The following is a 15445-nucleotide window of genomic DNA, read 5'->3' as shown; positions in this document are numbered from 1 at the left end:
CGCTTTTAAGTATGTTCCTTCATATTTCTTTAGCATTCATTCTCAGATTCCAACTTTCATAGATCGACCACTATATATTCTATATATTTGCAATATTCTACATGTCTCCTAGCTGGATATCATGTATTTCATTTAATTTTGTTATATTTGATGTATTTTTCCTCGAGAAATATGAAATAAATTGAAATTGAAAACTGGCATTGGGAAATCACTGGGATATCATCACTTCACAACATTTCCGCTGGTTTATAAACAGAAATGTGAGGAAAATCATTTTTGGTTGATGATTTTTATAACTCCCAGTCACTACTGCTTTGCCAATACAACACAACAAAATTTTGAAGTCTAATCATTTCAATCTCTTTGTTTTGTTTTTAAGTAAAAAAAAAAAAAGAAATCATAAAAATTTGTGTCACACAATTCGGTAAAATGCGTCTCGTGAGGTGTCAACATAATCATTTCTGTTGATTGTGAATACTCATGTCATTGTTGTCAATGCTGCTTATTTTTGGAAAGGCTGACGATGATGAGAATTATAATGACAATAATAGCTGTCGTTCTTTAGCAAATAAAGCTTTATTCAAAACAACGTGATGGTACCTTCTAATCTTGTTACGGGCACTCTTTGCAATGATCGACAACTTTGTCTAGCTTCCCAATTTAAAGAGACATGCATGAACACTTAAATTTTAGGGCACAGATACACGTATAAGACGAGAAAGCGGCGTGATGGGACTTTCCAAGACGCTCTGTCCAGGACTATCGGTGAGAAGTGCCTTGTTTGATGGTGACTTCTTAAAACTGCATGTTGTTTACGTATACAATAGAAAAAGAAGTTTCGGGGGGACTTGATCGCCAAGGAGCCTTCTCTTCCCAAACAACAACAACAAGGTCAACATATTTTATGCCTAGTCAGTCCTTCTTACAGGAGGACTGATTTCGTCTTTCAAAGACTTTTCTGGTCTTTTCGGATTCCATCCTACTTGATTATGACTTTTTTTGTTATAGTTGGTAGTGAGTTGGTTGGATACCCTCGTTGGCTTGTTAGATTATCTTAATTCTTTTATTTATTTTCTAGAAATTAAGAGTTTTTATTTTTGTTTAATCCTTACCGGTTCAAGGAAGAGATCCATCAAAGAAGTTTTCCTCGTGTTAGTTGACCAATCGTAGCACTTCTCGCAGTGACAGTTATCTCGGAGCCACACCACTGGGTAGTCTTGGGTTTCTCCATCGGACCATCCAACCGACACCAGACGGCCATCACTCGACATCGATGACCACGTGATAGGAGTCCACTCGCTCCACGACTCGATCAGCGGGGCGTCGATGTGAAAAGCAGCTGCGTTCTTCGGCGCCGTTGTCGACATCGCGTCCTTCCCGACTGCGCCTGATGGAGAGCCATCACTCGTGACATCTGGGAGTGTGGATTTCGCGGCGGCGCCGTGATCAGGTCGCGATCTGCTCTGCTGTCGTTGGGCAGCGAGAAATCCCCTCCGAGATAGCCCGTGGCCTATCAACGCTACTCGCCTCATTCGAATCGTGAGAGACAGGGGAATCATTACGCTTTTTTTCCTCAAAAAGTTAATGCTGTCTTTACGTATTTCCTACAGACACAGCTTTTTACTTGCACCTAATTTAGTTCTTTTTACTGCATCATAGAGTATTTCATGTTTTCTCGTGGTCTGCGACCTCACCGATGTACAACACTCTGCAAAGAGGACTGTATAGTAACGGAAGAAGAAGGCAGCAAGAAAATTTTACGCACCTGCCTGCAGGAACACTCAATGATTATCTAGCGTCTAAAATGGGTGTGCCAACGATTTAAACACCGAGTTTATATACCATAATTATGATTGACCAATAGTCTCGAAAGTAACGGCCCAGTGGACACCCCATACATCGCAGTTCCAGTTGATGGCTATATAGGACCGTATTAAGTCTTCTTTAAAAGTAGGGTAGTCCCATTCAGTGCCACAAAGGCCTGCTTTACAAGGGAGCCCTGCGTTGATATACATTACATTGCATGTGCACACAATAAAAAAAAAAACAAGAACAAAACAAACATAGATATGATACAGCTAAAGAACAATCGGTTCGAAAGAACATAAAACACCATAAGAAAGAACATAAAACGAGCAGAGAAAATAGATATCTGAATAATTCATAGCTAGTGTAAAGGGTTTATATCAAAATGAGAGACTGATGTTGGCGTACACGATTCTGCAATGAGGAGGCTGTTTGAATAAAAATGGGTAACTCATTAAACGATTTGCTTGCAGCATATGTGAAGGAGCATTTCTTATATTCAGTTCTAGGTTTGGGTATATGTAATTGGCAAGAAAGGGCATATCGAGTGGTATAAGTAGTATGGCGTTTGGTAACAAGTTTGACTATGTACGTTGGGGGTAAATTGTGTAATGATTTGTACATCAGGACACAGTAATGATATTGAATTCTTTGTTCAACTGACTGCCATTTGAGAGTATGAGTAAGAGCTTGCGCTGACATGTAATAACCTTCAATCAATACTACACGAGCATATACTTGTTTTGACAGCGTTGTAATCTATTTAGATTTGTCTTTGTTAATGACCCCCATACAGCACAACAGTAATCAATATGTGGAAGTATGAAAGAAAAATACAACTGATTCATGATTTTACGTGTCAAACACGATTTGATTCTTCGTATACATACAATAGAACGAGAAATTTTTATGACTACTTCATCGATGTGGGGAGACCAGTCAAGAGTTTGTTCAAAGATTACCCCAAGGTGTTTGATTCTCGTGACAGTTTCCAAAGGCCTGTCATTCATACAAATTTGAAAAGAATGTCTCTGTTTTCCTCGGCGAGGTCTGAATAACATAACTTTCGTTTTTTCTAAATTAGCCATCATACCATTGTCTGAAAACCATTTACTGAGAAGTAGAGTGTCTGCTTGGAGTTGTTCCTGTACTTTATAAGCATCACGTCCTGGGTGAAATATTGCCGTGTCGTCTGCATAGAGAGATACTTTAGTCGAAGTACTAAAGTTTAAGTTAGGAACATCATTGATGAACATACAAAAGAGCAGTGGCCCTAGTATTGAACCCTGTGGGACTCCTGTTTGAACGGGGAGAAATTCGGATCTCTTGCCTTTAAAAGAAACGCATTGCTCTCTCCCTATTACGTAAGCTTCAGAGTGAATTGAATAAGTTGATAGATTGGTTCGGAATGCATGCAGATAAATCCACAAAACGATGGTTTTTGGATGAAATTGGAAAACATACCGTCATTTACTGAAATTAGATTTACACGGTCCACTTATGTAGTTAGTATTATATTGAAAATATTTAGAAGTCACTCTCCAACAAAATCGTACCTGTTCTCTTCATATAAATGAAATTATAAGAAATATATATATAGGCCTATCTCAAACTGCTTTTTGTGTACTGTACGTATTTCGCTCGATAATGAAGATGAAAATGTTGGTACAGTTCTATTATAATTTGATATTATCTCAAATTGATATCGTATTAATTGAGGCACATAATCCAAAACATTAATGTTAAAACTACAGAGAAGTCAGAATAAATTCGCCCGATTAGTGCTAAACGCTGATTTGGACACATCAAAAGATGTCTTGATGCTCCTCACTAAATAGCAGACGGTTGAACAAAGAATCAAGTATCGGTACTGTGTTGCGATTTACAAATCAGGAATAGGCTTGCACCGTCATATCTGGGCTACATTGTTTCTAATCGGCTTGTGCCGAAAGGGTGGGTTGGGTGGTTAATGGGAACACCACCCTTCGTCCAAAGCCCCCCCCCCCCCCCCGGTTTTGCCGAAAGGGTGCGGTGGTACTTTTTCTCATGTAATATTAAAAGACGAGTTTTGAATTTATATTTAACCTTCAAACAACCATTTCAAAGAGGCTATCGTCCGGATCGGTTTACACTCTATTACCACTTGGTCTAAAGCCAGTTGGTCTAATAGACTGTTTGATATCAGTTGGTCTAATAACCAGTTGGTCTAGTCATCATTTCGTCCAATTACTGTTTGGTCTAATTGTTATTTGGTTTATTTACTATTTGGTCTACAGTCAATTCGTCTAATAATAGCCATTTGGTCTATTTTTGGTCTAACACCAATTTATATCATCAAATACCGATTTGGTCTATTATGAGTTGGTCTAATTCCATTTCGTCTAATCATGGTCTTATCACACGAACGTCATCCACTTGCAATGTTAAAATGTCTATTGTGTTCATGAATAAATGATTACTTTTTAAGGGCTGTATTTTGACAAAAATCAAATATGTTAAGTTGAGAATCCTACCCGGGACTATGAACTTTGTAGCTGTAAGCTACTGGTAAGGTTTTTTTCATTGTCCCATATCTCCACACACAAAACATGTTCACTCTCTATCTATCAATGTATCTGTCAATGCACCGTACTATATCTATAATGTCTAATCATTTCTCGCTACAATGGTGTCATGTATATAACTTTGTTACCAGTACAAATTCTTACAAATTCCTAATGCCCTAATTCTTTTAAAATAGCCAGAGTGATTTCGATTTTTTTTTTTTAAAGACGATCCTTCACTTTTGAAGAATTATCGACCGATTTCCATATTACCCTGTATGTCTAAAATTCTGGAGAAAGATATTCATAAAACGGTTGTATATTTTCCTAAATACCAATCATTTGCTTGTCGCTAACCAATTCGGATTTAGATAAAAACACTCTGCTGATTATGTTCTTGTCAAGTTATTGAATAAGGTGACAGAATATTTTGCAAATAAAATGCATCTGATTGGCGTTTTTATGGATTTATCAAAGGCAGCTGATACCATCGATCATGACATTTTGACTAATCAACTGATGAGATATGGAGTCCAAAGTATAGCCTTATCCTGGATTTGTGATTATTTATCCAATAGAAAACAATATGTAGCATTTCACTCCTCATACTACAAATCCAGTATTACATAACGTGTGGTGTCCTCCAAGGATCCATATTGGGACCTTTACTTTTTTTCTGATTTATATTAATGATATTATACATTCATCCTCGTCTCTTAGTTTTATACTTTTCTGCTGATGATACAAACATCTTTCATTTTCATTAAGTATTTGAAAGTCTCATTATCACATTAAATTCGGAGATATGAAAAATATCCCAACGGTTTTTATGTAATAAGCCGTCACTTAATATTTCTTAGACAAATTTTGTTAGATTTAAGCTTCATAATTCTTTAACTATATATTAATTGTACTGATTATTGTCTATATCGCCACTCGGTGAGTGGTGACTTGAATATTATATTGTTACTATGTCTATTGTTTAGACAATCATTTCTGAGAGGCCAGTGTCCTCGTCAAGCGTTTGCTTATGATGGTCTCCTGTATTTCTGTTGCGTCCAGAGTTGCTTAATTTGTCTTTGAACGACAAATACACGAGATCCTATGTTTACATAAATATATGCATAAAATACTGCCTGCTTTTTTCGTTTTGCATTGTGTTTGAAAAATTGTTGAATGTTTGAATTAATTATTTATCTGTTTTAATGGTCCTGTTTACCTTTGGGAACAGTGATTTAAAAAATTTTCAAGATATGACATTCATTGCTTATGTGTAGGTCTGTTGTACCATTAAACATCCTATCATATGAAATTTTCGCGATAAAGCCTAAAATATAAGGAGATATCTGTATTTTTCTCAATACACTGTAACTGTAGACGGTTTAGTCTGGAAACATTTTTATTATAACTCTTATTTACATCTTGTATATCTAACAATACTTAACATTGATTTTACCGATTCAAATTTTTACAGTAGTTGTTTCTATCCCTAACTCACATTTTAGAACTATTTTAAAGCACAAATGCTGGGTTTTTGTTTCATCTGCAAATGGTAATTTATGCCTTTAACTGTCAGATTCCAATTATACTATGCTCAATTAGTCCTTTCAGTTGACTCTGTATTCCATTTACGTATGAAAAAGAAATTCAGAAATAAAATGAAATAAAATAAAAATCAAGGATATAAATTTTGCAATCTGGAGTCTTTAATTCGTTTAATGAAATTTCGTTAACCTCAATTCCACCATGACACAATTCTGGAAGTGTATCAACACAACACAAAATTTGATGCAAAGGATACAATTTTCCTTTTCCTTTTGGGATTGAGATAAGATGTGTGAGTTAAAGAAAAGTAGAGATGTATGGGGTGAGGGTATTATCACCTAATCCAGCTTGAAATTTTGATATCTACTAATATCAATATTTCATGAAAACATGTTAAAGGGATGGTATAGTTTTTGGTTGAGATGGGGTATCAGGTTTCCAACTTTTTTTTTTTTGGTGCGAAAATGAGAAACCTCTTATGAAACATGAAAGAGCATGTAATTCTAAGTGGGATTCAAAGTTTATTCGATGAAAATTGGTTGTGAAATGGCAGAGATATCCAAACACAGGGATCCATCTTTTATTAGGATAGCTTTCTTTTGCTCTGTTTTTGGATGTCTCAACCATTATTCAAAACAGATTTTCATCGGATAAATTTTGAATTCCTCTTAAAATTGTATGCTCACTAATACTTTATATGTGGTTTCTTAGTATCTTGCTTAAAGTTAAAAGCTCAATCCTCATCTCAACCAATACTATACCATCTCTTTAAAACTTTAAAATCAAAGGTTAGAGTTGATATACAAGATACACACAAACATGACCCACACAACAAACAAACATACATAAGAAACATTCAAACGATATCTCCCATTCCAGACTTACTCCATTGTTTCCAAGAAAATGTTCATCAATGATATTTCAACAATTTCTCCGTACACGTTAAGAACATATCATTCATTTATTATTCTTTTTTAAAATGAAGCTCATTTGATATGGACAGATCTTTGCGATCATAATTATATTACAAGACAATAAATTAGTACTAAAAGAGCTACACCACACTGTGACCTTAACCTCGAAACTAGCTAGTCTCCTCCACCCAGACTTTTCTGATGGACTGATGTCAGTAAGGAATTGGCTGTCAAGCTTCTATACCATTGCCACTTCTTCCTGATGCAGACGACTGAATCTTGTCAGGAAACTACAAATACGAGAATCATCAAACAAACAAACAAACAAACCCACAATGCTCTCTTTTCTTTTGGCTCATTTCTCTCCCCAGCAATCCATCAGAAATGTTAGGTCAAGGTCATCAAGTCTCTTGGCCCAATATAAACAAAACATTATGTAACAGCAAACATTTCCAGTTTCTGTTTTGAATGAAAAATACACCTCTTTAAAGACTACACAGATTGTACACAAAATACTGAAAGTAATATAGAAACCTGTATAATCAAATCACAAAAAAAAAAAATAGGAAAACAAAAGCACAATCAAGGTGGAAACATGCCAAATACTAAAATGTAAAAATGTGAAATTATTAGCTTCATAAGAAGTTTGCCTGAGTGGCAGAGAACACCAGGTCATAATATGCCCGACACGAGTAGAAAGAGTGTGCAGCCTTCAAAATTCCAGTCACAGTAGCACATGCACCTTTTGTGCATGGTTTACAATCATTCCCTGTATTTGTGAATTCGAAGTATAAAAAAAGAATTCAAAGTAAGGGCTTATGTTGTCTTTACAGGTTAAACCAATTGCTTCTTTAATAGAAAACAGAAGATATATCAACAAATACGGAGTTGTACAGATTAAAACTCCTGCAACAATTCTCTCAGTGTCCAATTATTGAATTAAAATCAACCTATAGGGACAAGGAAAATGCAGCCCCTTGCTCATTATTTTCAACATTTAAAATCTGGAAACATCCTCAAACACGTGAGTTCATAGTGAAACCAGAGTACTTCATGGGAGTTATTGACTATGCAAACTCTTTATGGTGAACTCCAGGTGTTCTTATGACTGTATACACAAACATCTGAAGAAAATTCTAGCATGAAAACTGGTATCATCAGGCAGAGCCATGTCATGTCCAATTAAAGATGTTGTTGACATGAAATAACAATCTTGACTTCAGTACAGTTTTCCATCTTTTCAGGAGTTGAGGAATTTATCATGGTTAGATGCAAAGTCCCCAAAGTGAAATGGTAATGTTGGAGTGTGTGCACTGTCGAACTTGTATTACATACACAAAATGAACAAGACAAAAAATATACGACAAAGTGTGAAATAAATTTGTGCATATAGCCATAAACATACAGGAGGGCAGCTCTGGATTTGAATAGCTTGAAAATTTAATTACATGTGGCATGCAAGTTTCCCATCATCATTATCTGCTCTAGATAAGATGGCGATCATAGTCACAGCACCAATACAATATATTTTTCTATCTCTCCGTTATCCTTGAATGAACACTCTTGCACCATTATATTTGTTTCATCCTCATTTTCTTTGTGTTTGCACAGTGCAGTTATTTTTTTTTTCAAACTTATTTTTCAAAGAGCTTCTAATCACAGAAAAAAAAAAGTTTTAACTCTATAGAAAATGCACAATTGAAATTACAAATTAGTATCAAAATGAACAGAAGTTTCATCCTTTCATGATGCTGCTCACAGAGAAATTGTCCACATAAAATATTTTTGCAAAAGTTTCACATAGGCCTGTGAAATACCAATTTTGTGTCAACTTTTTCAAATGATGATAGTTTGAACTGTTGGTTAGAAGCAAAAGGGAAATCATGTGACTGTAGAAATATTATTTCAATATTTCATTTTGCCAAACTCACTCAAAAAAAAATTATCACCAACACAAAATACTCCCCACTAGTGATCGTACAAAAAAAAAAAATAATAATAACTGATATATGAAACAGTAGTGTATTATGTAGCATTTCAAAATATTGCCCAATCTTGGGTAAGTCACATTTCAAAATGGGTACATTGTGAAGCATACACCCAGAATGGAATTTCTGTAGTGCTATGATCAATATGTAACTTTCACATCGAAGATTTCCTACATCTACAACTTTCACAAAATCTTCATTAACTTTGACACGACGCCTGACGGCCTTCATATAACATCCTGAGAATTACGTCTTTGAAAAAAAGATGTCACAAAAGTAGACTGCTTGATTTGAACAACTTCTGCCCTCCATACAGGGCATGTTTTGCAAAGCCCACAAAAGTCCCTCTTCTCCGAGTGGACCAATACTGTAAAAGCTGCTATTTTTATTGACAGATATTTTCGCAATGAGAAAGTCACAGTCATTTCTGCAAAATGCTGCTTGCCCGATTTGACACCAAAGCTATCATAAGTTCACTAATGCCTGTCTGTTTGCCATATTTTCCAATGCTGTTAAATTTATGGCCCCACAGAGATTTGTGAACTTTGCTGAAATCAAACCCTCACAAAAATTACAGCTTTTACAGTATTGAAAATTGTTCAAAGGTTGACAAACTCCATGCCCATCACAAGATTTAAAAAAAAAACACACACACTTGCCAGCTCCTTCCACAAATGCACGAATTTAATCAGTAGGCAACATAAAGAGGTTGTCATGTTAAGTAATTCAAGGATCACACAAGATTCTACAAACAAAACTCCGAAGGCTTAATAAGCTTTGTGGATTTCTGACATATACATGAGGCTTCTTCAACAAATAAACAGACATAACAAAATGAACAACTGAAGGTAGAAGGCTTTCACTGTTGTTAATACCTTATTCTGAAATTCAACTGTCTATGAGTTGAAGAAGTGTCTTGACCCATTCACAATATTTGACCATTTCATTTCCCACCAAATAGGCATATACTGACATGTAGAATGTCAGGTGAACCCTAGTCGAGCGTCGGCTACTGGTCCCACCTGGAACTTTCCATGCAAAGGAGCAAATGTGTCCTTGAATTTTTATAAATATGTACCCTGCTTACCACACATGCAGCTCAATATTGTTGGGCATTACAGTTTCTAACGACTGAATGCCAACAGCACCATTCTTGAAAACATACTTTGCACATGTTTTATGTTTCCATCATCTTTAAAAGACAAGCTAGGAAAGAAGTGAAACAACATTTTCAAAACCATGCAGGTGGTCCCAAACATGGTAGAGGTAATTGCATAATAACTGTTGACTTGCATGATCTATACCATTATCTCTTCAACCGGGGGGCTGACCCCTGTTGACTGTCGAAGATGATCTCTGAAAATCCAAGAACTGTCTTCTTTCTTGGAATTCTTTCATAATATAAAATATTATCCACTTCTTACTCAGGCAATCACAAGATGTGCCCTTAATGCAAATGGTCCTTCATTTATATTTTTCGATAAATTCACTGATCTTGACCACTGACCAAGTATTGACCTATAATCCTCTTTGCACAAGGGATATATTTCCCAAGTTGCAACTATACGCATTAGAAACATTATGATCAAAGTTGCTTAATGTAATCAATATCAAGAAGTTGGCATTTTGATCTAATTTTGGTGTCTTTGATCTTTCATCCTCCCATTATTTGAGCAATTGCTTGCTTACTCATTATCTTCTCACAAAATTACCAATAAATTACCACTTTTGATAAATTTTGCTGCATGTTTTAAGCTATCGTATTGCATATTACACTTTGCTGATTAAACTGTAGATGAGAAATTAGAAACCAACATGAAAACTGCAGTTTGCTGAAGGAGAACAGACTCATTTGAATTTGGTGGTCTTCAGGGCAATCAACTAACTTGCAATGTTTAGGTCACTAAGCTGGAATTTATTTTTCCTTATCAATCATTTGGGAATGTTTCATCGTAATGGACACGCACGTGCCAGTATATGCGACGCATTCCATGACAAGTCAGTTCACCACTGTTTACACTGCCATAGCAAAACCTTAGCTTTCTGCCCATTCCAGTTTTTCATCCCGAGTTGCTGGGCAACTACTGGTATGTGAGTGAAAAAATGGAATAAAAAAAAAAAACACCTCCTCAGAAATGAAATTCTTTGAAACTCGGCAGCTTTATTCTGATTTTTCTGGCAGTGTAAATGCTCACTACCCAGCTCGCCATTTTTTCCCCTATTTGTTGGGTCATGCCACATCCATCCTGATCAGCATGTGGATCTCCTGCCTGCTTACTACACCACTGATCTCCATGTAAGAGTAACACATATTAGTGGTCGCCATTCAAAGGAAGCGGCAAGTTGTGCATGCGCACTACCTTCCAAAAACCAAAATGTTCCAGTCTCTTCTGGCACATGAACATTTCCTGCAAAAAAAAAAAAAAAAACCCAGAAAGTTTTTTTCTGGCAGTGTAAGTGGTAATATGGTAGCCCAGTAAGTAAAAATAAACAGCCATACGGATGGACGGACGAACAGGTGACCCGCAAAACCTGGATTTAACCCTTCAGGCGGAGGCATAAAATCTTTGCTTTCTTCTTGCAAATCCTGAGCTCTGTTGATGATTTGAGCTTTATTGAGCAATCATTGAGAGTTGGATATGATTCCTGCATCCTAAAACACACATTGCTTGTTTAGTTCATTTAGTGTTTTGTTTTCGATGAACATAAGACACACACATGAGCATGTAATACACACGCTAACATAAAAAATATATAAGCATTGTTATCATGACTGAGCCCCACTTTACATGTACTGTCTAAATACATTTCACAAGATATTAAGGGACCATCTAAGCACATCTTGATGTCTTTCTGCGAAGATGAACAACACTCATGTGACTGCTGAAAACAGCATGTTCGGCAGAAATGTATCTATCTGCAAAAAAAAATAGGAAAGTGGGGAATTCCAGCATATATTCCTTCACTGGAAATGCACCACTGCATCTTATACACAAAAGAAACACAGTATAGGTACAATCATTAATACTCTCACTTTCCACCAGCTAACACTGGGACAGCATCGCACAGGATATGAGCGCTGACAGTTTATAAATAAAGGCTTCTCATAAACCATGCGGTGGAAGCGAGTGCTGACCTGGACGTTTGATGACAATAACCACCTCCTCTCCAGCTTGCTGCTTTCGCCCCGTATTTTCATGTCTCACACACACATCCCATCCCATCCATCCAACTTGCCACTAGGGGGCACTCTACTAGGCATCGCTGCTATAGAGAGGGACCACCCAATCATTGCATCAGTCTATTCAAAGGGAAGATCCCTTTTCACACAGAATGGGTAAGTCCATAGGAAGAAGTTAAGCCCTGAGGAGGACAACATTTCCTGCAGACAACTTTTCCCTCTCCACAGATTATTTCCTTGAAAGAGTACGAAAAATAAGGGAGCCCAAAATTGGATCCTCCTCGCGAGTGTCTCTCAGCCCCGGTACGTGCAAGAATGACAGCATTTGATTCCGTAGAAGCGGTGCGAGCAGACGTTGTGTTGCGGTACCAGGTAACACCAGCTGTACTCATCACGACAATGTGGGTACGAGTCTGCTGTGAAACCAAAAAGAAAAAAGCTGTTAAACCACTGTCCCATCAAGTCTGGGGAGAATCTACTTCAAAAAACCATCATCTTTTAATCATGAAAATGAAAACTCTGAATACTACTGTGTGTCCTGGAGAAGGGCTAGATGGACCTGATTGAATTCATTAAATCAGACAAAAGTCTCTAAAGAAAACAATAACACAAAAATGTGCAAATTAAAGAGGGAAATACCATCTCTAATCTTCCAGAGTGTGTTCCCAATTCAAGGATATGTTATAAAGTTAGCAATTAAAAGAATATGGCTGCAACTGATTGACAAATTATACTTCAATTTGAATAGATTGTACAAATTGAATGTAAATAAGCACTGACTATTCAGTGCTTTAGTAGTAGCCATTATGAAAAAATCATGGGCATACACATTTGGGTTGGATTCCAACCAAAAATTTCCTGATTACTAGACAGGCAAAATGTCAATATTTTTGGGGCAACTGAGAAAGGATTCATTCTTATCAATAGATACCAATGCAGATGCCATTACTCATGGTTTTAATAGTATGAAGTTCTTCCCCTATATTATCTTGAACAAATCCTGGCTTGCCAATCCAAAGACCTACCAACATGACATCTTTAGTTTCAATCATTGGGAAGGTAGAAAGCTGTCACTCATTCAATGTTTTGTACTCACTGTAGGTCACGGACGGGCAGACGTCTGTGTTACAGTCTGCTGTTGCTGACGGCCTGCTGTGCTGCGGACATACGATTCTGCTCATATCCTGGTTACTGCCTCCATCGGCCCTGACACATGTGACTTCTCGAGTCTTCGTGCCTCCATCGCAGGTCGCACTGCACTGTTGTGAAAAGATTATCAAAGTACATAAACATATTAGTGAGAATAAATGAATAACATATTATTCTTATTATTTGCATATGTTTGAGAGAGTATAAAAATTACATATACAGGAATTATATGTATATACGAGAAGTTTGAATCAAAAACCGATAAATGCCATTTTCAGATTTTTAAGCAAGGCTATCAAATTGAGAAAAATCAGATCTGTCAATGAATCTACACTCATTACATAATTAGAAATATTTTTCAAGATATTCTTCAAATCATCACATACATTCTAATTATTTTCTTTGTTTTACAAGATTAATATCTCAAGTTGACAAAATTGATTTATCAGTTTTTGCATTTCAACCCTTCATATATATATATATATATATATATATATATATATATATATATATATATATATATATATACATACATATCTTTCTATTCTCATCACCCTGACTCGAGGAAGATGATTATGTTACACTGCTTATATAGTTTTCTATGCGCAGACTGAAAACCACTTCTTGTGCTTTACTAATACACATGATGACTCATGAAATTTGGTACACCTCGATACTCAAGTCATACACAAAACCTCACACATTTTCATTTGTGTGTTAGAAAAGAAAGTCAAAAAACTTAATCCAGGGAAAACTCTTGCAACTCCATAACAGTTATGTCAAAATGCTTGGTTCCTCTTACAAATACACAGTGTACACTCATGTTGTAAGCGCAAATTTGAACATCAGAATGATCTTAACAATTTCTCAACAATCTATTGAGGCTTGCAGCTTGAAATGTCTGTGAAAATATATCAACTAAAACTGCTTGAAACTGCCTTTGCAAATAAAACAACTAGAATGTCAAGAGCTGAAGATCAGAAAAAAAAAATTAAAAATGATATCTTCAGTGAACAACACTTTGTGTGTTACACAAGCACATCTAACCCTGTGTAGATTCTTTGTATAGGTTCTTATTTCTACAATGTATGTTTGTTTGGTTTTGTTTTATTTATTCAAAATACCTGAGACCACTCTCCTGTCTGCCATTGACCTCTGACCTCTCGGGTGCAGGATTGAAGGTTGCAGGGTTTGGTGAGAGACAAGACCGGTCTGCTGAGATGTTGGCAACGTTCCTCCGGCAGCTCCCGGTACTGGCCCTGGTCGTCCAAGTGACTGCACTTCATTATTCGCAGCCGCTTGCCCAAACCGCACGACCGCGAGCACTGGATGGTGAATGCATGGGCAGTAAAATATTTTACATCTGCTTCTACACTAAAAAATTAAAACATTTTATATATTTTGTGACGATATTGTTGGACTTTCACTGCAGATTCTATTAAAGGGTCATGCTGCATATGTGTGAAACACCAATAATCAGGGATATAATGCTGCAATAGGTAACTCTGTTGTTTCTCAAGAAATGGCAAGGAACACTATGGAAAGCAACATAGGACCTACAAATCTGTCCACAACGAACTCTGCAAAACATCCACAGACAATTCAATTAATCTGGTTAAATGTACTTATTAGAAAGGAAATTTAACATATCTATTAGCTCTTCACCATCATGCTGTAAAGAGAAAGGCAATAATTAGAATGGGATATTAAAATGAAGTTATAAAACAAAATTACCATACTTCTCTACAGATAGGCTGTCTTATTTTGTATATTTCTCTCAGCACATTACAATATCTTTCTCAGGTCACAGAACATTGTTTATTCTGCATGATAAATAAATATAACATATTTATGTGTTCCAAAGTGTCCCGACACTGGAAAGCTTAGTTGTGTAATATGGGATATCAATTATCAAAGCGGCTGAAAATGAATGAGTGAGTATGCTGAGATCTCATCAAAGATCTGATATAATACAACCAATGAAAGCAAATTCTGGCTCATTGAAATCAGTAATGACATCTTGTTCATGAAGGTAATGTCAAAGAAAATTAAATAATACTTGAATAGGGAAACCTACAGGGAAAAAAAAAAAACCAAACATATATATATGTACATAATATATATATATATATATATATATATATATATATATATATATAAGATCACCATAGTAAGAGACCCACAGCCCAGCTTTAGTATCTTTCCTAATAATGCCATCAACTTTTCACATTCACAAGTGTAGGCTGTCAAATGTATAAACTGAAGAGTTTGATTACAAAATGGCTTAACTCCATTCTTACAATTCGAGGCATTTGCAAT

The 15445-nt window shown here is 36.1% G+C and overlaps 2 protein-coding genes across 2 annotated transcripts in view; both read right to left on the bottom strand.

Moving 5' to 3' along the window:
• The window catches only part of LOC140232897 (gamma-butyrobetaine dioxygenase-like), a 13662-nt gene extending 12103 nt beyond the window's left edge, over positions 1-1559 (bottom strand). Inside the window, exon 1 of the mRNA XM_072313009.1 lies at positions 1113-1559. Coding sequence (XP_072169110.1) covers positions 1113-1559 — 447 coding nt within the window. The remainder of the gene's footprint in view (positions 1-1112) is intronic.
• A 10670-nt stretch (positions 1560-12229) lies between these two features.
• Positions 12230-15445, bottom strand: part of LOC140232538 (A disintegrin and metalloproteinase with thrombospondin motifs 18-like) — a 71771-nt gene continuing 68555 nt past the window's right edge. The window contains exons 17-19 of the mRNA XM_072312635.1: positions 14251-14451; positions 13074-13236; positions 12230-12390 (exon numbers count right to left, since the gene is read on the bottom strand). Coding sequence (XP_072168736.1) covers positions 12272-12390; positions 13074-13236; positions 14251-14451 — 483 coding nt within the window. The 3' untranslated portion in view covers positions 12230-12271. The remainder of the gene's footprint in view (positions 12391-13073; positions 13237-14250; positions 14452-15445) is intronic.

Source organism: Diadema setosum, chromosome 9 (genome assembly GCF_964275005.1).
Source record: "Diadema setosum chromosome 9, eeDiaSeto1, whole genome shotgun sequence".
In the NCBI taxonomy this organism is placed as follows: domain Eukaryota; kingdom Metazoa; phylum Echinodermata; class Echinoidea; order Diadematoida; family Diadematidae; genus Diadema; species Diadema setosum.
This window is presented reverse-complemented; position numbering and strand designations above follow the sequence as displayed.